This window comes from Silurus meridionalis, chromosome 22 (assembly GCF_014805685.1).
Source record: "Silurus meridionalis isolate SWU-2019-XX chromosome 22, ASM1480568v1, whole genome shotgun sequence".
NCBI lineage: Eukaryota > Metazoa > Chordata > Actinopteri > Siluriformes > Siluridae > Silurus > Silurus meridionalis.
In genome coordinates, this window is record NC_060905.1 from 6,600,487 (window position 1) to 6,628,163 (window position 27,677).

A 27,677-nucleotide genomic window follows, 5' to 3' on the forward strand; every position below is an offset into this window, starting at 1 on the left:
TCTATTCCTATAATCAGACGCGCTGTTGCAGGATTATAGATAATAAAGATAATATAAATAATAGAAGATAATAAAGTGGGGTTTAAAGGGTTCGTGTGTGAGTGAGAGTGACGTCAGAGAAGGGCGACGAGGGCGGGGCATGTGGGCAGGGAGGCAGTGTGTTTCTCTGTCCAACATTTCTATCAACAAAACGCTGAGAGATCGCAGGAACCCGACTGGCGGTGAAGCACAGTGAGTACTCCCGACATTATTTGCTTTCCCTTATGATGGACGTGTTGAGTGTCACCGCGGTGCTCAGCCCCATCTCCCCGGGCCGGGTCTTAGCCTCCGGCCGGCTTTAAAGAAACTGATCAGAGAACAAGTACAGGGTGTGGGTGGGCTTTTGGGCTTTATTTCGATACAAAATACATATTTTTAGTGCGAAATGTCCCCCTGACACACTCCGATTGTACCCGCAAACAGTCAAAAAGTCGTACGCGATGCATGCGACGAAATCCTGCAGCTTTAGAACCCGGATGAACGCGCTTGTTGTGCCGTGGGTCCTTTCCGCGCATGCGCACTTCACCTCCGCACGCCCAGCAATGGTGATTTATTTATTTATGGACGCATTATCCCAAGTTTCATTCCGGAAGTCGGGCGTAAAACAAAATATACGACGTTTTGTTCGCATCTTTGTTTGTTCCTACTATTCTTTTCAGCATTGCATCATACGAGGCGGTTTGGTGACGTGATCTTGGTGTTTGTAAACAGAGTAACGTGACTTGTTTACCTTCAGTTTGAATGCAAAACAAACGATTAAAGGCGCAATAGGCAGTGCATTTCATTTTTTTTTAACCCGGAAGATGTTATAAAACGTGACGGAAATCAACGTGTTTACTTTCGCCTGAGATAAACCTTTATGGTGCTGAGAAAACATGTTTGGGAAGCAGACTTCCGGGCCGGAATGCTTGTAAAAATGCGTGTTTGGTTTTAGGATGCGCCTTTTATCAGTCATTTTATAGACACTAGAGAGATTGTGTCAAAGTCAACCATAGTCAAGCATGTCAGTCATTTTATAGACCACTCTAGAGAGATTGTGTCAAAGTCAACCATAGAAAGGGGGCACAATTCCCTATTATCAGAAGAGATCCAAATACTATCAACATTACATAGGTGTGCATCAGTAAACCGACCCGTGTGTGTGTGTGTGTGTGTGTGTGTGTGTTTGTTCATCTTCATAAAATAGAAAAGTTGTTCACACAGATATGTACTTACAACCAAGCAGAGCATTTAAGGAACCTGTAGGTCAGGGGTGTCCATTTTTTTCCACACAAAGGTGCATCTTTTCATTCCAACCAAGTGAAGGCCACACCTGATAATCATTGAAAAAGATTTAGCAAGTATTAATCATGTAACTTTGGCAAATAAGGGAATGTCCTATGTAGTGAAGGTTTACAGACAAGTCTGGGAGGAGAGTAGTATCATTACATATACCTGGAATGATCTCACTGAATGGGACCACGTTGAAGAGAAAGTAATGAGAAATCGAAAGTAACGATAGATTAGAGTCTAAACGAATAAACAAATTGAATAGAGTTATGTAGAATAGAGAATGGATCTAAATAACCAGGAGAAAACAACCCTCAGATATCAAATTGAACATCATTGAAAAAGTACCGACTTGGACAAAAAAAAAACATTCAAATTGAATGGACCCAAATGGTCAGAAGTAGAATATAACACTAGTATGATACGATTCTATTTAAATAGAATAAAACTCAAACCAGAAAAGATTTAAACAGAACACAATATTTGTTCTCTCACATTTTTAATTTGGAAAACTTAGAAACTTTGAACACAGCTATGCAACAACATTTTATCTTATTCTAAAAGTATCTACTAATGAAACGAATTCTTCAAAGCATGTGTCCCTTTTAGTCAGTCTTCAGCATAATAGACAGATATGGGAATATCTAAGGTAGTAAAAGTTTACAGACAGGTTTGGGATGGGTGTAGAACATTACACCTGCATGAAATGATGTTTGTGTGGAGCTTGGATTCAAATTTGACAAATGGCCTCCAATCCTCTTTATTTGTTACCATTAAATTATAAAGCAAACTTATACAAATGAATATCCTGACTTCTTTTTGAGCCCAAACAGCGTATAGATGGATAGATACATAAAACCCCATCTGCTTCTAGAAGAACTTCTTCTAGTGCAGTGGTCTAAACTAAAATATATAGACAGTATAAATTCTGTTGTGCTGATTTTCCTATGGGATACAGCGTCCATATTGTTTTATGTCTGTAATATGAGTACTTGTGTGTAATATGATGAGTAAACACTGTGCAGGTTTAGTAAATAGATGTGTTTCTCTTGTGGAGTTGTCTCATGTTTTTGTGGAACAATCACAATAATAATCTAAAACAAATTATGATTTTCATACCATGGTATACTTCAGTGGTCCCCAACCTTTTTGTGCCACAGACCGGTTTAATGTCAGACAATATTTTCACGGACCGGCCTTTAAGGTGTGGTGGATAAATACAACAAAATAAAATGATACGACCATAAAAACTGATATTTTCTAAATATAATAATAATAAATGTGAATCCACTGTGTTGTTTTTTGTTCATTTTGCTCGCTTGGGGGTTTCAATTTAGCAGTAATGTATTATGTTAGCAGAAGCCCCTTTAAGAAGGGCGACGAGGGCGGGGCATGTGGGCAGGGAGGCAGTGTGTTTCTCTGTCCAACATTTCTATCAACAAAACGCTGAGAGATCGCAGGAACCCGACTGGCGGTGAAGCACAGTGAGTACTCCCGACATTATTTGCTTTCCCTTATGATGGACGTGTTGAGTGTCACCGCGGTGCTCAGCCCCATCTCCCCGGGCCGGGTCTTAGCCTCCGGCCGGCTTTAAAGAAACTGATCAGAGAACAAGTACAGGGTGTGGGTGGGCTTTTGGGCTTTATTTCGATACAAAATACATATTTTTAGTGCGAAATGTCCCCCTGACACACTCCGATTGTACCCGCAAACAGTCAAAAAGTCGTACGCGATGCATGCGACGAAATCCTGCAGCTTTAGAACCCGGATGAACGCGCTTGTTGTGCCGTGGGTCCTTTCCGCGCATGCGCACTTCACCTCCGCACGCCCAGCAATGGTGATTTATTTATTTATGGACGCATTATCCCAAGTTTCATTCCGGAAGTCGGGCGTAAAACAAAATATACGACGTTTTGTTCGCATCTTTGTTTGTTCCTACTATTCTTTTCAGCATTGCATCATACGAGGCGGTTTGGTGACGTGATCTTGGTGTTTGTAAACAGAGTAACGTGACTTGTTTACCTTCAGTTTGAATGCAAAACAAACGATTAAAGGCGCAATAGGCAGTGCATTTCATTTTTTTTTAACCCGGAAGATGTTATAAAATGTGACGGAAATCAACGTGTTTACTTTCGCCTGAGATAAACCTTTATGGTGCTGAGAAAACATGTTTGGGAAGCAGACTTCCGGGCCGGAATGCTTGTAAAAATGCGTGTTTGGTTTTAGGATGCGCCTTTTATCAGTCATTTTATAGACACTAGAGAGATTGTGTCAAAGTCAACCATAGTCAAGCATGTCAGTCATTTTATAGACCACTCTAGAGAGATTGTGTCAAAGTCAACCATAGAAAGGGGGCACAATTCCCTATTATCAGTAGAGATCCAAATACTATCAACATTACATAGGTGTGCATCAGTAAACCGACCCGTGTGTGTGTGTGTGTGTGTGTGTGTGTGTGTGTTTGTTCATCTTCATAAAATAGAAAAGTTGTTCACACAGATATGTACTTACAACCAAGCAGAGCATTTAAGGAACCTGTAGGTCAGGGGTGTCCATTTTTTTCCACACAAAGGTGCATCTTTTCATTCCAACCAAGTGAAGGCCACACCTGATAATCATTGAAAAAGATTTAGCAAGTATTAATCATGTAACTTTGGCAAATAAGGGAATGTCCTATGTAGTGAAGGTTTACAGACAAGTCTGGGAGGAGAGTAGTATCATTACATATACCTGGAATGATCTCACTGAATGGGACCACGTTGAAGAGAAAGTAATGAGAAATCGAAAGTAACGATAGATTAGAGTCTAAACGAATAAACAAATTGAATAGAGTTATGTAGAATAGAGAATGGATCTAAATAACCAGGAGAAAAACAACCCTCAGATATCAAATTGAACATCATTGAAAAAAGTACCGACTTGGACAAAAAAAAAACATTCAAATTGAATGGACCCAAATGGTCAGAAGTAGAATATAACACTAGTATGATACGATTCTATTTAAATAGAATAAAACTCAAACCAGAAAAGATTTAAACAGAACACAATATTTGTTCTCTCACATTTTTAATTTGGAAAACTTAGAAACTTTGAACACAGCTATGCAACAACATTTTATCTTATTCTAAAAGTATCTACTAATGAAACGAATTCTTCAAAGCATGTGTCCCTTTTAGTCAGTCTTCAGCATAATAGACAGATATGGGAATATCTAAGGTAGTAAAAGTTTACAGACAGGTTTGGGATGGGTGTAGAACATTACACCTGCATGAAATGATGTTTGTGTGGAGCTTGGATTCAAATTTGACAAATGGCCTCCAATCCTCTTTATTTGTTACCATTAAATTATAAAGCAAACTTATACAAATGAATATCCTGACTTCTTTTGAGCCCAAACAGCGTATAGATGGATAGATACATAAAACCCCATCTGCTTCTAGAAGAACTTCTAGTGCAGTGGTCTAGAGCTAAAATATATAGACAGTATAAATTCTGTTGTGCTGATTTTCCTATGGGATACAGCGTCCATATTGTTTTATGTCTGTAATATGAGTACTTGTGTGTAATATGATGAGTAAACACTGTGCAGGTTTAGTAAATAGATGTGTTTCTCTTGTGGAGTTGTCTCATGTTTTTGTGGAACAATCACAATAATAATCTAAAACAAATTATGATTTTCATACCATGGTATACTTCAGTGGTCCCCAACCTTTTTGTGCCACAGACCGGTTTAATGTCAGACAATATTTTCACGGACCGGCCTTTAAGGTGTGGTGGATAAATACAACAAAATAAAATGATATGACCATAAAAACTGATATTTTCTAAATATAATAATAATATGTGAATCCACTGTGTTGTTTTTTGTTCATTTTGCTCGCTTGGGGGTTTCAATTTAGCGGTAATGTATTATGTTAGCAGCCGAAGCCCCTTTAAGAAGGTAGCGGATGTAGGTAAGACATGTGACCGAGGCATCATGACATGAATCAAGAGTGAGTCATAAACAGATGTGGAGGAGAGAATCCGGTAATTTTCCAAAATAAAAAAAATCAGAATCAGATAATAAATGAAATGGAAATATTGTAAGTTATGTATTCTTTCTGTGTGGTTTGGTACCAATTGACCCGGGGATTGGATAGAAGGAGGTTTAATTACAGTTCTAAATAAAAACAACTGTAAGATTTGAATATGACAAATTGGAGAAGAAAATATTCACATTAGAAATATAACAAAAAACAGCACAAGGAATTAACACCAACAGCTTCATTATAAGTAGAAACCTGGCAGAGACATAGTCTCTCTCTCTCTCTCTCTCTCTCTTTCTCTTTCTTTCTCTCTCTCTTTCTCCCGCCTCCTCCTCAAATAATGATTTTTATTTTCAATGCATTCAGATAAATAGAATTAGTTTGCTCTACTTCATGTGAAAGATTTACATCTAGCAGAATTGTAGATCTTAGTTTAACATCTCACTGCTAACAGTTTACCATGACCGAAGCAGGACAGTCCATGGCCAGGCATATGTTACACATTTTTAAACCTGGTTATCTGCACACCTTGCCACGGGACACCCTTTGCGTATACACCTTCCATTGCATTTAATCTATCTGAATGAACCAAACATACAGGAACCCCTGTTAGAATCCGTGCTTCATTGACTGACTGGTTACAAAGATGTCTATTGTTACTCAAGAAGGAGTAGGTTTTATTTCGTTTGTCAAACTTTGAAGTAGATTTTACTAAAGAGATTATGTATTCAACTGAAGGTAATAATTGAGTCCTTTCTTACCTTCAGTAGCGGTGGGAAAATTGCTGCCTGAACTCTTCTCGTCTTGGACGGTGTCCTCAGTTCGGAGTTTAACAAGTGATGTCAAATCACCATGGCTGCTCACAGCAATAAACAGTAAACAATGCAGCTGCTTTTATCTTTAAACGAGTTCTAATATTTATACACAAGAATTAGCTTTAGATGAATAAAAATGCAGGTATGTTCCCTTGTTCAATTAGTAATTCTGACTCCACAATTCATTGTTGTGATGAGGATAATGCAGGGTGGTTAAACGATGATATAAATCCGATCTCTGACTTCCTTGTTCCAAGGAACAGTAAGTCGAGTGAATGGAATTCAGAGCTTTGTTCCAGGTTTCTAATATGGCAGATGGTGATGGCTCGATACAATTATTTTCATTTCTGTATGATCCCAGAATGTAATATCTCGGTATCAATACTAAATTAATACCATAAGTGACAAATAACCACCCTCAAAAGAAAAATATCTCTTAATTCCTTTGTATCAAACTTTAACAAGAAACCCTACAGGAAACATGGGATGCATTTTGATGTTGGGGGGAAAATATTTATATATAACTGAAGTAATACAATGAAAATATATTTAAATCTTTGTATCTTTTCACTGCAAACACATAGTGCAAACAAAATGTTTTAAAATGTTACAAAAACCCTACCAGGAACATGGGTTACATTTTGACATAGAGGAAAAAAAATGCAACTGAAGTAACACAACATATGAACAACGCAACAGGCTTTTAACGGTTTTGCAGCAATTAGGGAAGCACTGCCACCTACAGGTGAATTTGGGAACAGCAGCGTATGAAATACTGAATTCAGTAAAATTATGATATTGTACTGTTTGAAATTGATTATATACCTGTGTTTTTTCCGGACTGGTATACCGCACATTCCTAATAACGGATCAGAAAAAGTAAATTTATAGGAACGTTCTGTTGGGTACATGGACTCTATTGTAACAAAGCTTTTATAGGAGTGTTATTACATTACATTACATATGCAGCCTTTGTCCAAATGATTTAACAGCATTGTTTTTTACCGTGCATCAGACTCGTTTGGGGTTGAGATGAATTCGAGTGGATTTCCTGATGTTTACATCTAGATGTGTTCACAGTTTTGAATGTAAGTGCCTTTGCTTTGGAGACTGCCCAATTTTTTGGTGAACAAAAGCATTGGATCAGTTTTACACTGTTGGTTGGTTGTATTCCTCACATGTAGTACCTGAATCACTGTGAAAATCAAAGTGTTGGATTCTTCAGATTCTTTTGATGCTTTTCCAGGCGTGTACTGCTGCTTTGTTTAGTTGTTACATGGGGAGTTTTTGGGTCTCCTTTCAATACACAGTATTGAGTTTGTTGTGAAACGTCAATCTAGGGATAGACAGACTTTGAAAAGTGAAAAAGATATACTAGAATCTAATCCAATCTATAGAAGAGTGAGACACTCCACTGTGACATCAGTCATGACTCCTGGGAGACTAGGATGTTTAAAAGCAAGTCAGAATTAGTTTTCTGAAACATCATGTTGCCTTGCTGGAAAAAAAAAAATTAATAAACATTAATTTTCATGGTATACCATTGATTTATAAAGTGGTAGCTCAGCGGTTAAGAAATTGAGCTTCTGATCAGAATGTTGTGAGTTTAAAATCCCAGCATCATCATGTTGCAAAGCCTTTAACCCTCAACTGCTCAGTTGTATCAATGAAAATCGAATGAGATGTAAGTCACACTGGATAAGGGTGTCTACCAAATGGCATAAATGTAAATCACATTTCCAAGAATGGTTGTGGTTACAGACAGATAGATAAACAAAGTTAGATAAATAAAGTTAGATAAATAACTGGGTTGAGGAAAAAAAAAAGATTTTTCACAGCAAATTAGCTAAATGTTAATTTTGTGAAGTGTTAGCGCACTAATTAAAGAACAATCTCAGCTTGTTAGCAAACATTCCTGATTAGCATTGCATTACAAAACCGGATAAAACTCGGCTAAAGTCTTCAAGAAACTAGCTAGCTCGACATCTCTCAAATACATTTCTCTGGGCTATGTGTACATGTCATCTCAGCCCAGATCAGCGTGATGGTGTCAGGGGCGTGTCTAAAGAGGGGGGAAGCGTAGCGCTGCTTGAAGTAGAACACACTACTCACTGTCTGGTTCACCGCCAATTATTTCCTTTATATTAACGGTGCCATTGGATTAGAGTGCTATCAATTTCAAAGCTCATATAGGAGAAGTGCGATTTCGCAGGCTGCACACCTTGTTGTTGTTCATTGTAAGTATTAAATTATAATTAATTTGAAATACGTTTATAAACATACATTTGCATAGAGCATCCATGTTTGTCCATGCCCATGTTGATAAGAGTATTAAAAAGTGCTCATTTAAGGTACATTTAGAACAGACAATGTGCGATTAAGTTTTGATTAATCGTCAGTTGACTCATGACAATCATGCGATTAATCGCGATTAAATATTTGAATTGATTGACAGCTCAAATATTAAGATCTTGAGGTTTTCGTTGGGAGTGATGAGGATGGACTGGATTATAAATGTGTTTATTAGAGGGACAGCGCATGTAGGACGTTTTGAAGACAAGGTGAGGGAGGCGAGATTGAGATGATTTGGACATCTGCAGAGGAGGGACATGGGGTATATCTGTAGGAGAATGCTGAGGATGGAGCTACCAGGAAGGAGGAAAAGAGGAAGACCAAGGAGGAGGTTTATGGATGTGGTGAGGGAAGATATGCAGGTAGTTGGTGTAAAAGAGGCAGATGTAGAGGACGGGGGTATGGAGACGGATGATGTGGTGATCCCTAATGGGAGCAGCCGAAAGAAGAAGAAGAAGATTGACAGCCCAAATATTAATATTATGTGAGGTTCTGTTACCAGCGTCACACTAAAACAGGTAGAAGTAACTGCTACTTTTTTATTAAGTACATGTCGAAGCCCGAACTTCTTTACTTAGTCTGTACTTCTATTTGAGTGAAGTATGTGTACTTTAGTCACCTCCGTCAATCACTTTTCCAAATAGTCTGCAAAAATGTAGTAAACGTTAAAATGTGGGCTTTTAATAATGTTATTTGAATTTTAAGATGTAAAATAGTAAATACCTGTTTTTATATTGAATAAGTAACATTTTCTGCACTGCAGCCTTTTCTTTTGATTGCAGTGTCCAAGTTTTACTTTTTTAAATGATTTTGTCTTTAATCAGATAAAAATGTGGCTATTAAATATAATATTTGTGTAATATTGATTGATTAAGTTAAAGGTTGCAGTGCAGTTGAGATCAATTATTATCTGTTTAATGGCTTTTTTTATTTATAAAAGAAGAGATGCGTTGTCCAGGCACTTGTGCAGTGCCATTTTTATGTCGTCCCTCTTGTGTTGGGGCACATGACTTTTCCCATGGGCCCCCACTGACTGGTTCCTGGTGCCCCCCTGTGGCACCCTCTTAAAAAAGAATCCTAGAATCACCTCTAGATGGTGTTTGAATCATTTACTGTCAGGATGCAAAAACTTGATATCTTTTGGATAACATTTTAGTTTAAATCTGTCTGATTTCTAAATCGAATTCTTGAGTGAATTCTTGATCTGGAACTGAACTGAAGCTCCAGTGAAGGAAAATAGTAATTACAGTTCGTGAAGAATCACATCTTCACAAAAATATTTATACATACACACCATTGATATGGACAAGTACTGAAACACCTGACTTTTCCCAGCCATATGTGGTTTCTCACCAAACTGTTACCACAATGTGAAGGAACACTACTGAATTAAATGTCTTTGGATATTGTAGCTTTAGATTTTTTCTTCACTGTAATTAGGAAACCCAATAGGAAGATTTCTAATGGCCTGCTATGGGGCTCTGATCTCTGCCTTATTGAACTCCTTTGGAATGAATATAAACACTGACTGCACCCCAGGCCTCCTCACCTCACCTACATCAGTATCTGATTTTACTAACACCCTTGTGGTACAAAATTCCACAACCACACTGCAAATGTAGTGGAATTATTATAACAGCAAACAGGGACTAAATGTGGACTGGGATATTCAGAAAGCACATATAAACCTTTTGGTCAGGGACAAAGAGACGGACCAGACAGACCAGACAGACAGACAGACAGACAGACAGTTCTTTAATGTGTCAGTCTTCTATTATGCTATACACCCATCAGTGGCTACTTTAGGTCATGATTATTTCTCAGATATTGTGGGTTTTAAAATTTTGGTGAGAACATGATGTGATTTCACACCTGTAGTAAAAAAAGAAAAAAAAAAAAGGCAGCTCTGAAAGAAATAATAGAAAGGTGGTTTTTGTGGATACTTTTCTTCATAGATGGCGTATTGCAGCAGTTTGTGGACGCAGCGTTGCCACATGTTTCTGCTCGGTTGAAGCCACTTCCTCACCTGCCAACTTTGGCTTTAAATTCCTATTTCCATTTCTTTCTTTATTTATACTTATAAACGTAGAAACACTTTGTTTTATTATAATTTGTATTCTTTATTGCTGTGTTTCACAAATCTGCAGAGTGTAATGTTAGCGTAGAATGATTTACATCTCTGCGTGTGTGTGTGTGTGTGTGTGTTGGTTGGTTGGTTTGTTGTTGATTGTGTAGATTCGCCCTTGTTTACACTTTTTTTCTCATAACGGGTGTAAAAGCCACCTGCACTGAACCCGTAAAAACTCCCACTGTCTCTCGGTTATTGTGCATATGAGTAATCTTTATCAGCTGAACATAAACATATCTTACCATCTGTACTTTTTTTTCTAATCATTTCAAGCGAGTTCGAAGTCATTCTGAACTTTAACAATCCTGAGAGTGAAATAACCCAAAAAAAAGGGGGTTCAATTCAATCAGTTCTGTAAGAAACCGAATGTGTGTATATGTGTGAATGTGATTTGGTTGGGAGTTACAGGCAAAAAAAAAAAAAGGGCACAGGCCTCTCTCATATCTGTGGTTAGGAGTGCTTGGCAGGTTATTGTTGTAAAATGGTGCTTTCTGTGGCAGGTGTCTGGAAAGTACCAGCGTCACACCAATAACAGAACTCTGTGTGTGTGTGTGTGTGTGTGTGTGTGTGTGTGTGTGTGTGTGTGTGTGTTTTGCTATGCTAACAAACAAATGAGGAGTAGTCAATCAAGTCAAGTCAAGTAGGCTTTGTAGTCATCGCTCTCACCACACACAGGTGACGAAATATTTGAAATGAAAACCAGTTGCACGGAAAACACACACACGCACAAAAGAGAAAATAAAATAGTCAAGGTTAATCTCTTGATGATATTTGATGAGTGAACTGTTCCAAACAGCAGAATAAGCAGCAGCAGCAGTGTGTGAATTTGGTGAATGTTTCTATAATATAAACATGTAGTACATGAGTGTGATATAAATCTTACTAAATCTCAAGGAGTAACTTCCTTCAATCATATTAACCCTTCTAATTTTTTATACTTTGTTCATCTTGGTCTGAATTTGCAGAGTTTTTCGTTTCATTTTTTTTTTTTTGTGTAAACAAGACGTGTAAAGGCACATACACACACGGCTCACTGGTTGCTGCGAGATTCCTCTTTTCTCGTTCTCTAAATGACTGATGGTCTGCTCCCGAGTGTTGCATTGGGGTATAAATAAGAGTAATCTCATATAAAAGTAAGCAAGTAACAAGCAGGAAGAGGAAAAATCTTTTGCTTGATCAACTACCTCGCTGCTCCTTGCGGAAGGCTGTAACACCTGCAACCACACACACAAATGCATAAACACACAAACCCAGCCCCTCTGAGTTTATCAGCTGTCACTTCACTGTTCCGAGCTGCTTCTAAAGTTCCTGTTTCTCCCCTTTTCTCTTTCTGTGTGTGTGTGTGTCTCTCAGCGTGATGCTGCCCTCGTCCAGACCTCTGTGCGCGACCGTGCTCCTCTATCCATGGTAAACAGACAGGCGCAGGAGCTCGAGGCAGTCGAAGGCATGGAGGCCCCTGTTTCTCAAACGCACAATCTCCACACTCAGCCACAGCACAGAAAACGACCCGAGGACTTCAAGTTTGGCAGAATTCTCGGAGAAGGTTCCTTCTCAACCGTAAGTCATGACATAACGCCGTGAATGGAAATTTCAATCCTTCATGAGCTGGTGTGGTTTTTTTTTTTTGTTTTGTTTTTTTCTTCTTCTTCTTTCTGAAATCACGACTCTGTATTCTTTCTTGTTATTTCAGGTGGTTCTAGCAAAAGAGCATTCTACAGGAAAGGAATATGCAAGTAATGCCTGTGCTCTACAACACACACCCGCACACACACACAGTGCCTGCAGCACATTCGCATTAAACCGAGCTTGTAAGTGTTTCGAAATTGAAACGTTTTTTTTATTGTGCAATTTCAGTCAAGATTCTGGAGAAGCTGCACATCAGGAAGGAGAATAAATCACACTATGTACAGAGGGAGAGGGACATCCTGTCTACCATAGATCATCCCTTTTTCGTAAAGCTCTACTTCACATTTCAGGATGCTGAAAAGTTATGTATCCTTTTTTTTGTTGTTGTTGAGGAATGTTAATCCTGGTGTATGGCTTTTAAAACTATTTTTGGCCACAGATTTTAGAATTATATTCCCGAGATTCCTTAACGCCTGTCAGATTTCGGACTCAGCTACGCGAAAAACGGCGAACTGCTCCGCTACATTCGCAAAATAGGCTCATTTGATGAGACCTGTACGCGATTTTACTCCGCGGAGATCGTCGGCGCTCTCGAGTATCTACACTCAATAGGAATTATTCACAGGTAATTCCTCGTCTTGATGCTTTGTTGAAGTAAACCTCCCACACTAGGCTTCACTACATACAGTCTGTGTTTAGGAGTTGTACCGTCTTTTTTTTTTTTTTATATTGATTTATTTTACTGTATTATGTCTGTTTCGTTCAGGGACCTGAAACCAGAGAACATTTTACTGAACGAGGAGATGCACATCCAAATCACAGATTTCGGAACGGCGAAGCAATTTACTTCTGATAGCCCTCGAAGTAAACCATTTCCTATTTTTTTCACTTTCTGTCCATTACCAGTGTTTATTCCACTATTAACATACCTTAATCTTTCTGTAGGTCAGCGCTGTCTTCTGTTATGTATAGATTAATGATCGATCGATCTATCGATCGATCTATCGATCTATCTATCTATCTATCTATCTATCTATCTATCTATCTATCTATCTATCTATCTATCTTATCTATCTAATCTATCTAATCTATCTATCTAGTTAGTCATAGAGCTTTAGCACTCACCCGCTCCATCTTCCTGATTTCTCACTCTCACTGAAATGATAAATAACTCTATGGGATTAATATGGTATTTGCTGAAAGAAAAGAAAAGAAAAAAAAAGTCATGAATCATATTTGTCAGCAGACGTGTTAATACCTACTGCAGATACGGTTTTATTTTTCACTGGTGGACTCTCATGCTGGTCACGTGTGTTGGTTACGACTCATCATGGCCTTTTCATCCTTCACAGCAAGAGCGAGCTCTTTTGTCGGGACCGCACAATATGTTTCTCCAGAACTGCTGACTGAAAAATCTGCATGTAAAAGGTACTCAATATGAACAAACATAAGCTTCACACAAATGCACGTGTTTATACAAATATAAACATATTTATCCATCTGTTTTTGTAGTTTCACACAAAAAATAAGATTCTTTATACTTGCGTATATTGATCACATGTTACAGAGTGCATTCTGACTCATTTGCATGTAGTAACACCCGCAAAATGAGAAAGAACACAGATAGACGGGAGCGCAAAATGAGCAGTGAGGGTAAAGGCTGAAATACAGAAATGGAAGATATTAGTGTTTCAGTAATATATGCAGACTGTGTGGTTTAAAGTCGATCAAGTCAGGGTTTTTGTGTGCAAATGTACACACATTCAGAACAACATAGAGGATGTGAATGTTTTTGCATATTGACTAGATTTTCAGTTTGATTTTGTGAGTAAACTTTTTATAAATCAACATATTCATATCTAGATTGATGAGTTAAGCCTGTTGACTTTATACATTTGTGTTTTCATAGGAGGGGTATCGAATATTTATTAGTTTATTTTTAGTTTTTTTTATTCAAAAATATATTTATCTATGTATATCTCTCTTTTACTATATGTGTGTATACAGTATCTCACAAAAGTGAGTACACTCCTCACAATTCAGCAACCTTTTTATCTTCTCAATAAACGATACTATAGAAATTAAAATTGGATCTACTTTATAGAGCAGTCAATGTGCAGCTTGTGTAGCAGTACAGATTTACTGTCCTCTAAAAAATAATTCAACCCTACAGCCATTATTGTCTAAATAACTGGCAACAAAAGTGAGTACACAATAAATTAACATGTCAAAACTGTGTCCAAAATGTCAATATTTTGTGTAAGCATCATTGTTATGTAGCACTGGGCATTAAATTGACCAGAGCTGCACAGGTTGTTGCTGGGATCCTCTTTTAATCCTCCATAATAATGTCACGAAACTACTGGATGTTAGACACATGGTGCTTCTCCATCGTCCACTTGAGGATGCCCCACAGGCAGAGGTGGCAAAAGTACACACATCTTTCACTCAAGTAAAAGTACAGATACACATGTTTTAAAAGACTCTGGTAAAAGTTGTACTGACTACAATTTTTTACTCAAGTTAAAGTACAGAAGTTTGGGCTCTGACATTTACTTAAGTTCTAAGTAGCCATTACTACTACCTGTTTTAGTGTGACGCTTTTAACTGGACCTCACGTAATTGATATTAAGGCTGTGGGTCGATTAGAATATTTTATCGTGATTAATGGCATGATTGGCATTGGTTAACTTACGATTAATCACATCTTAATCGCACATTTTAATCTGTTCTAAATGTACCTTAAATTAATACGTTCCCATTTTTAATACTCTAATCAGCATTGGCATGGACAAATATGGATAATTTATTCACATGATTATGGTGTTTTAAATGACATAAATCATCAGAACACCAAACAGAACCTTTGCTATGTTTCCACCAGACGCTTAATGAGGTGATACCCGAGAAACTGTACCTCGTCTAACTTTCATATGGATTAAATATACAGAGAATATTTGTTTATTTGAATTAGTGTATTTAAAAGTAGACCTTTCAAACTTTCCAATCACAAATTAATTTTATCTGTGAGGCGAGTATTGACTGAGATTCTGGTTGTTTTATTTATGTTTGTGAAGAGAGATGACAGAGAAGGCAGAGAGCACCCCCTGTCTGTTTGTTTTCTTTATTTGACAAAAGCACAGCGTCTTGTTGTTGTTGTTGTTATGAGTGTATGCAAATAAAAGTAGACTCTTTACAGATTTGAATGATTTATTGCTCTTATTTATACGATTAAAAAAAGACAGAGTAATCCAAGTTCGTTTTGGCTTTATGAGGAAAAAGTGCCACAAAACGCGCGTTTGTCGACCACAGAGGGTTAATTGTGTGCATCATAGTGAATTTTAATGAAATTTCATTGAAATGAATTCGCGTTAACGTTATTAACATGTTAATTTTGACAGCCCTGTCATATAACACCAAATACCTTTTACATTTTGAATGTATCCAGGCTGAATATCTATTATATAGAACACAAGCAGAGAAAAGATGATGATGATGATGATGATCAGGAATGTCTCTGTTCTCAGTCTCATCACTGACTTCCTCTGTCTCATCGACAATAACCACATACCTTCTGTCTTGCTCATTGTGAGCTTTGTATACTAGCCTACGTCTGTGATGCGTGATAACCAGAAAATGATACACCAGTGGTAGATGAAAAAGATGAAAAATGCTGATGGGCTGAAAATGGACCGCAATGAGAAGAAAAAACATTGACATTTAACTAAATAGATCAAAACAAACCTGGTTTGAAAATAAGTCAAAAATACAGATATTTGTGTAAAAATGTAAAGTTAAAAATACTGATACCAGAAAAATCTTCTTAAGTACAGTAACGCAATCCTGGAGGTGTGTTTGTGGTTGTTATTATGTTGAAAAAAACTGCCGTTCGGCCCAGTTTCTGAAGGGGGGAAATCATGTTCTGCTTCAGAATTTCACAGTACATGGAATCCATGTTTCCCTCAATGAACCACAGCTCCTTAGTACCAGTAGCACTCATTGCAGCCCCAGACCATGATGCTACCACCACCATGCTTAACTGTTTGCAAGAAATCATTTTCTTGGTACTTCTCACCACACATGCTGGCCACCATCTGAGCCAAACATGTTTATCTTAGTTTCAGACCACAGGACATGGTTCCAGTAATTCATGATCTTGGACAGGTTTTCTTCAGCAAACTGTTTGCAGGTTTTCTTGTGAGCAGCTTCAGAAGAGGGACAACAGCCATGCAAACCATCTTGTTGCAGTGTGTCCCGTATGGTCTGAGCACTGACAAGTGGACCTTCTGCTTCTGCGACCTCTAAAGCAATGCTGCAGCACTCATGCACTCAGTTCCTGTGTTACTGATCTTCTTAAAGCCTCGGCATCGTTGTGGAGAGCAACAATTCTAATTCTCATATCCTCAGAGAGTCTTTACCATGAGGTTCCATGCTAAACATCCAGTGGTCAGTATGAGAGAATTGTACTCAAAGCACCACATTTTAACTGTTTTAATACGAGATACACACATTTGTATGGGCAGACAAAAATGTAGTTAAATGACGCGCGGCTGTTATCTCTTAGGGTGTACTCACTTTTGTCTTTTTTTGACAATAACGGCTGTATGTTGAGTTATTTACACTGATTACTCTAATATATATCCAAGTTTTATTTTTTATAGTATTGTCCATTGAGAAGTGGTTGCTAAATTGTGAGGGGTGTACTTACTTTTGTGAGATAATATATATATATATATATATATATATATATATATATATATATATATATATATATATATACACACATATAGCAACAGAGATATACATAGATACATTATTTTAGAGGACAGTAAATACTGCTATACAGGCTGTACATTGACTACTCTAATATAGATCCAAGTTTCATTTCTATAGTATTCCTTGAGAAGATATTAAAATGGTTGCTGAAATATGAGGAGTTTACTCCTATATATATATATATATATATATATATATATATATATATATATATATATATATATAATATACACACATTTTACCTATATATATATATATATATATATATATATATATATATATATATATATATATATATATATATATATATACAGTAAATATACACACAGTTAACATTCTTTTATACACTTCCAGTTCAGACCTTTGGGCTCTAGGCTGTATCATTTACCAACTGGTGGCTGGATTGCCCCCCTTCAGAGCAGCGTAAGTCACAACCAACATCCTTTCCTCCTCATTCTTACAATCTATATACCTTCTCTAACATTTTTGTTTTATTGAGAGACCACTATAAAAATAGTCAATTTTTCAGTAACGGAAAAAAAAATATTCCAGTACACTCTGATGGTAAGCTGTGATTTTAACAGAGAAAAGAAAAGAAAAGTTTGCTTTTTGATTCATACATTTAGACACACTCGGGGGCATGGGTAGAATTACAACCACTTTCCAAATGTACAGTTTCATTTAGAGAACAATTTAATGTGTAAACACTTGTACAAACAGTTTATGAATAAAATGGGATATTAACATTTTTTAAAAGATCACCCGTCTCCTACAATTCAAATATATTGGGGTAAAGAAAAAAATATAATATTGTATTATTTAATATTACTGTTTTTTTTTTTTTTTATGATAAATACTTTAGTATGTGAGAAACTAAATTGGATATGTAATATATAATATTACTATTATTACTATATTACTATATTATTATATAATATTATATTATATACTATATACTATATAACTATATTATTGTTACTACTATATTACAGATTATTAATCTATACTATATACTTTATCATAGTACATTCAATTAAATATGATTTGTATAGCACTTTTAATAATGAACATTGTCCCAGTGCAGCTTTGCAGAATGAAAGCGGTATTTAATATATTTTCTACACACAGTGACTTTTAAGCTTGAAATTCTGGGTTATGTAGTGTTCGAGAAGCTAGATTTCATATCTGATACTTCCAAAAACATAAAAAAATCACAGACCCCTGTAAAGTCACCTTAAGAAGCTTCGCTAGAAGCATGCGACATGTTTTGCATTTTGAATGCTATGCTAGAAAAGGGCCGTTGTTCTAATAGCTTTTTTTTTAATGAACAACAACCAAAAACGTGGTGTGAAATAACAGGAAGTAATGGCTTTGGTGTTTATGACTTGTTTGTGTAGAGAGTCTACAGGCTCTAACCACTCATCTGTCACATGGTCCGTTTGCCTCCTGGTTACATTTACAAACCGACAGATTGTCTTGTTTGGTCGTACAAACATATACAAACACTCATACTCTTGTGACTGTTTAAAAAAAAAAGTCCTGATTGCTGATTTATTTTGATTTTTATAGCTGGACATATTGTTTGCCTTCGTTCTGCAGTAATGATTTTATTAATTTTTTCTTTAACTAGGAATGAATACTTGATTTTTCAGAAGATAATAAAACTGGAATATGACTTTCCAGAAAAATTCTTTTCCAAAGCAAAGGATCTCGTGGAGAAGCTATTGGTGAGTGGTAATTTATAAAATATGCCAGTTGCAATTGTGCCTTAGATTTTTACATATTTCATGTTTTAAAATTCACATGTTCCAGTGTTCAGATCCCACCAAGCGTCTAGGCTGTGAGGAGATGGGGGGCTACAATCCCCTGAGAGCCCACTCATTCTTCGAGAGCATCTCTTGGGAGAACCTTCATCTGCAGACTCCTCCGAAACTCACCCCGTACCTGCCAGCCATGGCCGAGGACGAAGAGGAGTATTACGGCAATGTGAGCGTTACGCACTAAACAACCGAAATCAAACTGTGGCCAAAAATATGTATTAAATACACAGTGTACACAAAGGGTGTCACGGATACACCAGACGTCGGAAACTGGGAGCAAAACAAGGTGTCGTTTATTGATCTTTAACGGAATAAACACGGGAGTGCAGGAAATAATAGACTCAGCTGTAGCTCCTTCACAAGTAGCCTAGGAAACTCAGAGGATCGCAGGAGCAGTAGGTAGTTCAGATGATCTAAGGTAGGTATATGGTAGATCGGACGGCGAGTGAAGGGGAAGAGGGACCTTTAAAAAGGGAACGGATTAATGGGAAACAGGTGCAGGTGATTAATAGGAGGGAGAGGTTGAGCGAATGTGTTGAGCGTTGGATGGAGGCGTGACTGGTGGTTTTATGACGAAGGGATTACAAAAACTTACTTTGTGTGTACCCCCTACACACAAAGAGCCTGTGAAGCGATGTCTTTAAGCTACTGCTCTAATTATTTGCCTAAACCTCCCCGTGTTATGTTTTAACACAGTTTTTCCAGTGTGTGTTATTTGCCCATCAATTATCCATCTGTTAGTATGTTTGTGTAAACCAAACCAAACGTAAACCTTCTGTAGGATTTACAGACCGAAAAAAAAAAACCACTCGCTTATGAGGATCACATGGTACAGAGTGCATTCCTGATGCACTTGTGTATTAACGCCCGCAAAACTTTATCAAATGGAAAGAATACAGTAGGGGTGTTGCCCAATAAGGATTTACATAGTTGAGTCAGAACTGTCAAGTCTTCCCTGTAGCCGATTGATAGTCAAATTTGTGTGTGCATGCGTGCGTGTGTGTGTGTGTGTCGGGCAGGGACGGGGTGGACGACGACAACACCACCAGGTAGTCGTATAACGATTCCTCATAACATTTCAAAGCCGCAATATAAACATCACGCAGAGATGTAGACGAAAATGCATAAAAAAAACGTTTGGATCAATAAACCTGATAAACTACATATAAATGACTGCACAAGGGCCACGCTGCGGACAGGATTTGCATTTCGCATGTCGGCAAATTAAATAATATCAGCCGAATTGCAAGCTCTAAGTACGGCGCAACATCGAGGCACTGAAAAGCAATCAAAAATTAATTTACAGAATGAAATCAGAACCGCCGAGATGCTCCTGTGCCGGTCATGGATCATGGAAAGTGAAACTTAAATCTGTCACAGGGGGGGCTTGGATTTATTCCCACACATTAAAATATTTATTAAAAGCTTAATTTTTTCCACCCTTTTTATTTACAACATTATCATATTAGGCTGTATATTAACTTATTGTTAGAAAACCAGTAGATCTATGTAAAATCATACATTGGACTTCCCATATATCTAAAATGACATGATTCTCTCTTCATAACACCTTTGTGATAATTCAGCTTTGTGGTTGGTAGTTGAATCAGGCTTCTTCTATCGAAAGCATCGCAGGGTCATTTCTAGAATACAGAGAGTTGGAAGCACAAAATGAGCAATGAGGGTAAAACCTGAAATACAGAAATGGAAGATAAAAAATGTGCAGTATTTTATGCAGATTGTATGATTTGAAGTCGATCAAGTTTTTGTGTGTGTTTACATACATTCAGGAGAACTAGGGGGATAAAAAGGGTTTTACAACATTACTGTATTTTAAATTTTTAAATCAACATGTTTTTTTTTTTATATATATATAAAAAGATGTGGCAGATCGTGAGCGGTTCCTTTCCTTCTCCATACTCTTCGATTTCCATCTTTTTGTGACAAAGTTGCTCGTTTCCTTAGTTCTCCATAGGATGTTTTATCCAGATCTATTCAGAAGTTCTTTTATTGTTTTGGGCAGCAAAGCATCTTGTGTTAAACATCTGTGCTTACTCTGATTACTTGACTGTTTCCCTTGACACAGATACAACTACCTCCTGGAGGGTTTTCTTACTCTGGCCAATAGTTGTTTTTCAAAGATGTTTTTTCTCTACCAGGGACTGAAATCTTGTCATCCTCCACAGTTGATCTCTGCTGTTTTCCAGGCATTTTACGTTTTTGCAATCTCGCTGATGTGTTCGCTATGATTTTTCTAATGATTGTCTGTTTTACTGACATCTCTTTGGACTTCATATTGAGAGTTAACAAACTGATTCCAATGCAAATGCCACACTTAATATAAATCCTTAAACCTTTTATCTGCTTACTTGTAAGTGAAATAATGACAAATCTGGGGATGGAACAGTTGACCAGCCAAATGTCCAATTAAATTTGGTCTATTAGAAGGGGACAAAGGTGACTTTTTCATGTTTAGAACATTGATGCAGTCAAGTCGATGCTGAAGTTATATATTGTTCCTCATGTGATAATAATCACAATGCTCTGTATGGATGTAATGCCACTAGATTTTTCTGAACTGTTTAAAATTTCTCATTGGGCAGTACGACGACCTTCTGAGTCAGTTCAGCAGCATGGAGGTGGTTCACTCCAGTTCCTCGCAGGCTCTCTCAGTGCCCACCATGTTGTTGCCCCAGAGATCCACCAGCAACATCGAGCAGTACATCCATGACCTGGACAACAACTCGTTCGAGCTGGACCTGCAGTTCTCCAGCGAGGAGAAGCAGCTGCTGTTGCAGAAGCAGACCAGCAGGAACCCCTGGTATGTCATTAAATCATCAGTTTTCAGAAAACCAAATGCATCATGTAGAATGTTATGTGTCAGACATTTAATTGTACCATTGTTTTGCATAGACTTAACCTAGTAATACATTTACTAGTCGGGGCAAAAACAGTGGCGAGGCGATACGTCCTCATTAATGGACAGTATATTTAAGGGATATAAATCAAGAAATTAAGAAGCGTAAATTATAATGCTCATTTTGGACGTTCTGTGACTGTTTGCCATTTGGACATCAAGTTTTTTTCTTACCTTCAAAATCAGCTTTCACATTCATCACTACATGCTTTTGTACGAAAATCTCCACAATATTGCTGTTTTGTTAAATATGTAACTTTTTTTTATCAATTATGAATGACTTGAATATATTTTTTAAGTGTATATATTAATAATACTTTAGAATATATATTTCAAATGTAAATATTTTTTGTTTACATATATGAAGTTATTATTATATAAGTATTATTAAATAGTTATTGTTATTAAAAGTGTCATTTAGATAGAAGAAATTCTACAAATTAAAGTAAAAACAAAAAACAAGAAATAATCTAGATATGAGTGTGGAGTGGACGTATTTTGTAAAGGAATTCCCCTAATGGTTATTTTTGTTTTTACACATCTATGACACTGTGATTAAATTGATTATCAGATAAATCATTAAACCACAGTGAGTCTGCATAGATGAATGTTACTTAATGTTTTTATATCTGCATTTTAAAGTATTTATTAATCAGTGACTTATGTATTTATATTTATACTATATGATAGGGTACCATATGTAACGGTACACAGAATACACAGTTCGGTACGTACCTTGTTTTTAAAGTAATGGTTCGGTTCAATTTCGGTACATTTTAGGGAGAAAATATAAAACATGAAATTGTTTATCGATTTTGTATTAATAAATAATAATAATAATAATATTAATAATAATAAAATAAAATGCCTGCTAGGTTAAATAATATATAAAAATGTATAAAAAATATTTGATAAAATTAAAATAGAATGAATCAAATAATTGCAATACACTTTATTATATTGATTAAATTGACTAAATCATTTAAATTGGAACTAATTAAATTGATCAAATTAAATAACAAAAAAATTAAATGAATAGTTTACATTTTTTAGATCCCATTTAATTAATACGGATGAATGTATGTATATATCTTGTACTTATATATCTTGAAGCTGGACATAACATAAAACGAAAGAATCCATAGCATTAGCCACAAGCCGTTATGAATTTTCCAGCGTTTTCCTGCATGCCCAGAACAAATTTTATTTCCAGTATGGAGTGAGTCGCCACAGTGACACTGCGCTAACTCGAGTTTCTTTTTTGTACCACCTGGGATTGTTGTGTATGTTTTCAAGTTTAATAATAATAATTAAAAATGCTCAAACTGCAAGGCAGAGAGTAAACAATCTTGCAAAGTAATCGTCCGCCACTTAATACCTTCCTGAGGGAACTCAGATTTTAACTATGTTCCGCACGTAAAAAGGATTGCATTCAGGTCACGGGTTTCGAACCGAAAGCTCTGTACCGAAACATTTCATTACGAAAACGTGTACCGTTACACCCCTACCATATGGACAAAGATTTGTGGACACTTGAGCGTATAATTTGCATGTGGGGACATATATTGTCCATTTGCTGTTATAATGTCCTCCTTTCTTCTGGGGTTGGGGGTTCTACTAGATTTTGTGGAGATTTGTGTTTATTCAGCTCTAAAGCAGGCCACTTAAGGTCATCCACTCTGCAAACTGTATCTTCATGAAGCTGGCTTTGTGCACAGGGTCATTGTCATGCTGGAACAGATTTGGGTCTCCTAGTTCAAGTGAAGGGAAAATGTAATGCTACCAGACCAAAGAAATCCTATGCTATTGTGTGCCTCTGACTTTGTGGTAACAGTTTGAGGAAAAAATCCACATATGGCTGAAACCATCGGGTGTCCCAATACTTTTGTCCATAAAGTGTATCCCAATCCCTAATTTACACCAGAGACGATAAATGTAATGCTGAGAGCCACATGATCACTGTACTGCGTTGTTCATCTGCATATCTTTCTCCCTCCTCGAGCATCATATCTGACCTCCTGATCCTCCTTAATAGTCCATGTGGGCATTAGTTGTATTTCATTGAGAGATTCTTTTTCTTCGATCTGAACCTCACATAATGGAGCGGTCGTGTTGGGAGGCTCAGTGGTGGACAGTACAGAAGTATTTTTGCTTCATGCTGCGGCCCAGGTTCAATTCCCAGTCAGGGAACCAAACCCAGCCATTAGGGTTGCACAAGCCAGTGCATTCTTAGTGCCGGTCCCAATCCCGGATAAATGGGGAGGGTTGCGTTAGGAAGGGCATCCAGCGTAAAAACGTGGCAAATCAAACATGCGGATCATGAATACGGATGATTCGCTGTGGCGACCCCTAATGGGAGAAGCCGAAAGAAAGTGTACTTAGGTAAATAGTGTGCAATTACTTGCTTAAGTTTTACTGCGTAACATCCTACTCTTAACTAGATTTCATAAAAACATCTTTCCATGGCTACTTTGCAGCAAATATAGTCCCCGTGCTTGTGGTGAGTGTGTGGAGTACGGGTTTTCTTACTGCGTTTCGGCAACAAATTTCAAGAAAACTGTCTCCTTATAAAGGCATGCCGTACAGGAACAAGGAGCGCTGAACTGCGTGCTTAAAATACATTTAAAATAAACACGTTGTTTTATATTTGAGTCTTAAAAACATTCAAAATCATGATCAAATCAAGTAAAAGGAGACGTTTTCCCTTTATGTTTGAGCAGGGGGGGGTTATACAGGACTGATCTACGATTGCTGTTTCTTAACTGGTCTTTCTGTTTCTTTCTGTTTTTAAGGCACCAGTTTGTTGAGAACAATTTGATACTTAAAATGGGACCAGTTGACAAAAGAAAGGTGAGAAATATTTTCCCATACAGAAGTTACCCGTTTGGTGGCACGCACTGCACAGCGTATATGTAAATCCAGGTTTGTCTCAGTAGCAGCATTACAGTGCCCTCTGTTGTCTGAGATTTGAAGCTGCATTACATCGTACATGTGCATGCATGACAGACCCCTTATCCAGAGCGACTTAAACCGGGTGCACACTGTGTAATTTTGGCAACGATTTAAGAAAAATTCTGAAAATCTAAAAGATTCCTATAATCCTAGGCTAAAATCTGTAGTCTTGGATCGCTGATTTGACATGTCCACCGACAGTCGATTAACGGACGTAGATTTTTCTTTCTCCGATAAAATTCTGGCAGTGGCCGAAGATTTCAGACACTTTCCCGCAGTGTGACTTCTATGACGACCATCAACCCAAGAACCAATAGAACTCGATTAGTGCGGCAACTTTAAACCACCTCAGGGAAAAACGTCAACAGGAAACCTCAAGTTCGCTCTGTGGAATCCAAAGTCCATACCCTCCTCTTTTGCCCAGCCTCCTCCTCCTTTTGCTCCTCACACGTTGTTTTAATTTTTTTCAGTTTTTACTCTAAAGGCAAGTCGTGAACAAAATTAACACTACAGATTGTTTTTGTTTGTCGCTAGTTTCCATTAGCAAAGTAATAATAGAAGTAAAACTTCGGACGAGTCTTTTTCTTGTGTGTCAGTTTTTGTTTGTGAATTTCTTGCTGTCTGACGTTATAACTGATAGCCTACAGTGTGACATGGGGATCATGTTTGTACAGTCTGACAAGCAACATTCACAAAGGATCGCACAATCGCACAGTGTGCACCCGGCATTACACAAGTGCTTTAAAGTCTATATCAATATCTACATTTGGAGTCTGGTTCATTTAGAAAACTAACACCATTCATCTAAATCACTGTTTGGAGGGAATATAGTTGGAAAGAACTTGCTAATGATGAGAAATGCTAATGTAAGTGCTGCTGGTAGGTCTTTAGAGGTCCTTTGAAGACTGCTAGAGACTCAGTTGTTCAAACATTAAGTGGAGGTTCGTTCCGCCACCAAGGTGCCAGAATAGAGAAACAGGTCTTGAAACAGGTCTTCCTTGTATCCGCAGAGTTGGGAGTATTTGAGCAGCCGTTTAGGATCAGAGGAAGCATGGTGCAGTGTGAGGTGAGATAAGTATTGTGAGGAAGATAGGCTACAGGAAACCAGTAGAAGGAGAATAGCAGTGGGCTGGTGTGGGAGAACTTAGGAAAGGAAAGTGGATCAGTTGCAAAAGTCTAATGTTTTTCCTTACTGGAGATAAAAAAAAAGGATCTCCTCTCTCCACACAGGGTTTGTTCGCTCGCCGAAGGCAGCTGCTACTCACCGAGGGGCCGCACCTCTACTACGTAGATCCTGTGAATAAAGTTCTCAAAGGCGAGATTCCGTGGTCTCCTGAACTGCGACCAGAGGCCAAGAACTTCAAGACTTTCTTTGTCCACACGGTAACAACTTTTTTCCAATTTCCTTTACTAATATTCACAAATACACACCAGAGGTTTTGATTGATTGCGATTTTGTTGCAATGAAATGAAAAGAAAAAACCCCTGATCCCTGCATCTCGCCCCATGCAGCCAAACAGGACGTATTATTTAATGGACCCCAATGGCAATGCGGACAAATGGTGTAAGAAGATCCAAGAAGTCTGGGGAAAGATTTACCACAATCATCAGACTACAGGCATGTAGAGAGAGAAAGAGATGAGAGTCTTCTCCTCAAGTCAAGGCACGTCCTCATGAACTGAGCCTTTTATTCATTAAGCACCTCGAAGTACTTCAGCGAGAACATTTCATGATTTAAGTCAAAAGTACGTTCTGTAGTCAGTCCTTAGCTACTCTCGAACAAGAACGTGCACAGGTACTCGAACGGTTTGGAAAAAGCCAGTGGAGCAATTGAAACAACGGAGGATTGCATTTTGCACTGAACTGTATATAAAAGAATCAGTATGAGTGTATTTATAGGTATGGGACTGCTGTAGACTTTTTTTTGTTGTTGCACTTTCCTCGTTCGAGGACTTTGTCAGCATGAAAATCAGTGCCTGTTGTTCTGTTGGATTCATTTCGACTTCCTTATTTATTACAATTTGGAAAATACATCATTTCGCTTATACTTTACCCGCCGTGTTTCTCATCTGTAGGTTGTTGCTTAGAATTGAAATTGCTGTATCGTTTAACGCAGGGAAGTCGGATGAGTTACAGTGTGACGTCTACAGGTTTTATTCGAACAAACAAACTAAAACGACCTAATTTAAGCAGTTCCTTTAAATCCTGGATATTCAGGAGGCTTTGTTGCATCGTCAGCAATTAAAAGACTAAATAATTGTATGCTGTTTATGCAGAATGTGTAATTCTGCCATTAGAGTGGCATTTTTATTCAGAAATATTGTGGTTTTTGGTTTATTTTTGGTTCACAGATCTTTTTTTTCCAGTCAGATAAAGGTACATTTTCTTCGCTGCATGCGTTTTCTATTTGAGCTATTAATTTAGCTTCGTTTTTGTTTGTTTTTTTTATGTTGAAAATCCTCTGTAGCTGTAAATAAGAGCTATGAATGCAATCCTGAACACACACTGAAATGCTGTATCTGTTCTAATTAACACATGATTGTGGATCTCTTTCTTTTTTCTTTTGATAGATTTTCTTTGTACATTTAAGATTCTACCTGCTCTGTGGCCGAACACAACTGTGATGTACAGATATTCAGAAAGTAACTTAATGTAACAAAGATACAGCTTTTATATTTTTATTCTTCTATAAGATTATTTGCTGACTGTGGTTCAGCTTGCTGTTTATTGTGGCGTTTTTCTTTATTCCTTTTTTTGTTTTTTATTTAAATCCTAATATATGAACTGTGTTTATAAGAGAATCGCATTTAGGGGCTGTGGTCTATACCCTGAGATGTCCTGAGATGTAAAACTTTTGAATGTGAAAAAGAAATTGTAAGCTATTCTCTTTTGCTACCTTTTCATTTCATTGTACATATTCTGTTCGGTTATTAAATTAATAATGACGGAATGAAAGGT

General features: G+C 37.3%; 1 protein-coding gene across 2 annotated transcripts; it reads left to right on the forward strand.

The window, feature by feature from the left end:
• Positions 1-122: 122 nt before the first annotated feature.
• On the forward strand, positions 123-27,669 carry pdpk1a (3-phosphoinositide dependent protein kinase 1a). Of its 2 annotated transcripts, none has more exons than XM_046834842.1 (14): positions 123-231; positions 11,982-12,185; positions 12,319-12,361; positions 12,483-12,620; positions 12,735-12,879; positions 13,021-13,118; positions 13,607-13,682; positions 17,385-17,453; positions 18,661-18,757; positions 18,843-19,016; positions 21,454-21,671; positions 24,560-24,617; positions 25,950-26,102; positions 26,232-27,669. In XM_046834842.1, the coding sequence occupies exons 2-14, from the start codon at positions 12,033-12,035 to the stop codon at positions 26,343-26,345; spliced, it is 1,536 nt and encodes a 511-aa protein (XP_046690798.1). In that variant the 5' UTR covers positions 123-231; positions 11,982-12,032; the 3' UTR covers positions 26,346-27,669. The 2 variants fall into 2 exon arrangements, with proteins under 2 accessions (XP_046690798.1, XP_046690799.1); XM_046834843.1 differs by lacking the exon at positions 123-231 and adding an exon at positions 2,679-2,792.
• Positions 27,670-27,677: the final 8 nt, after the last annotated feature.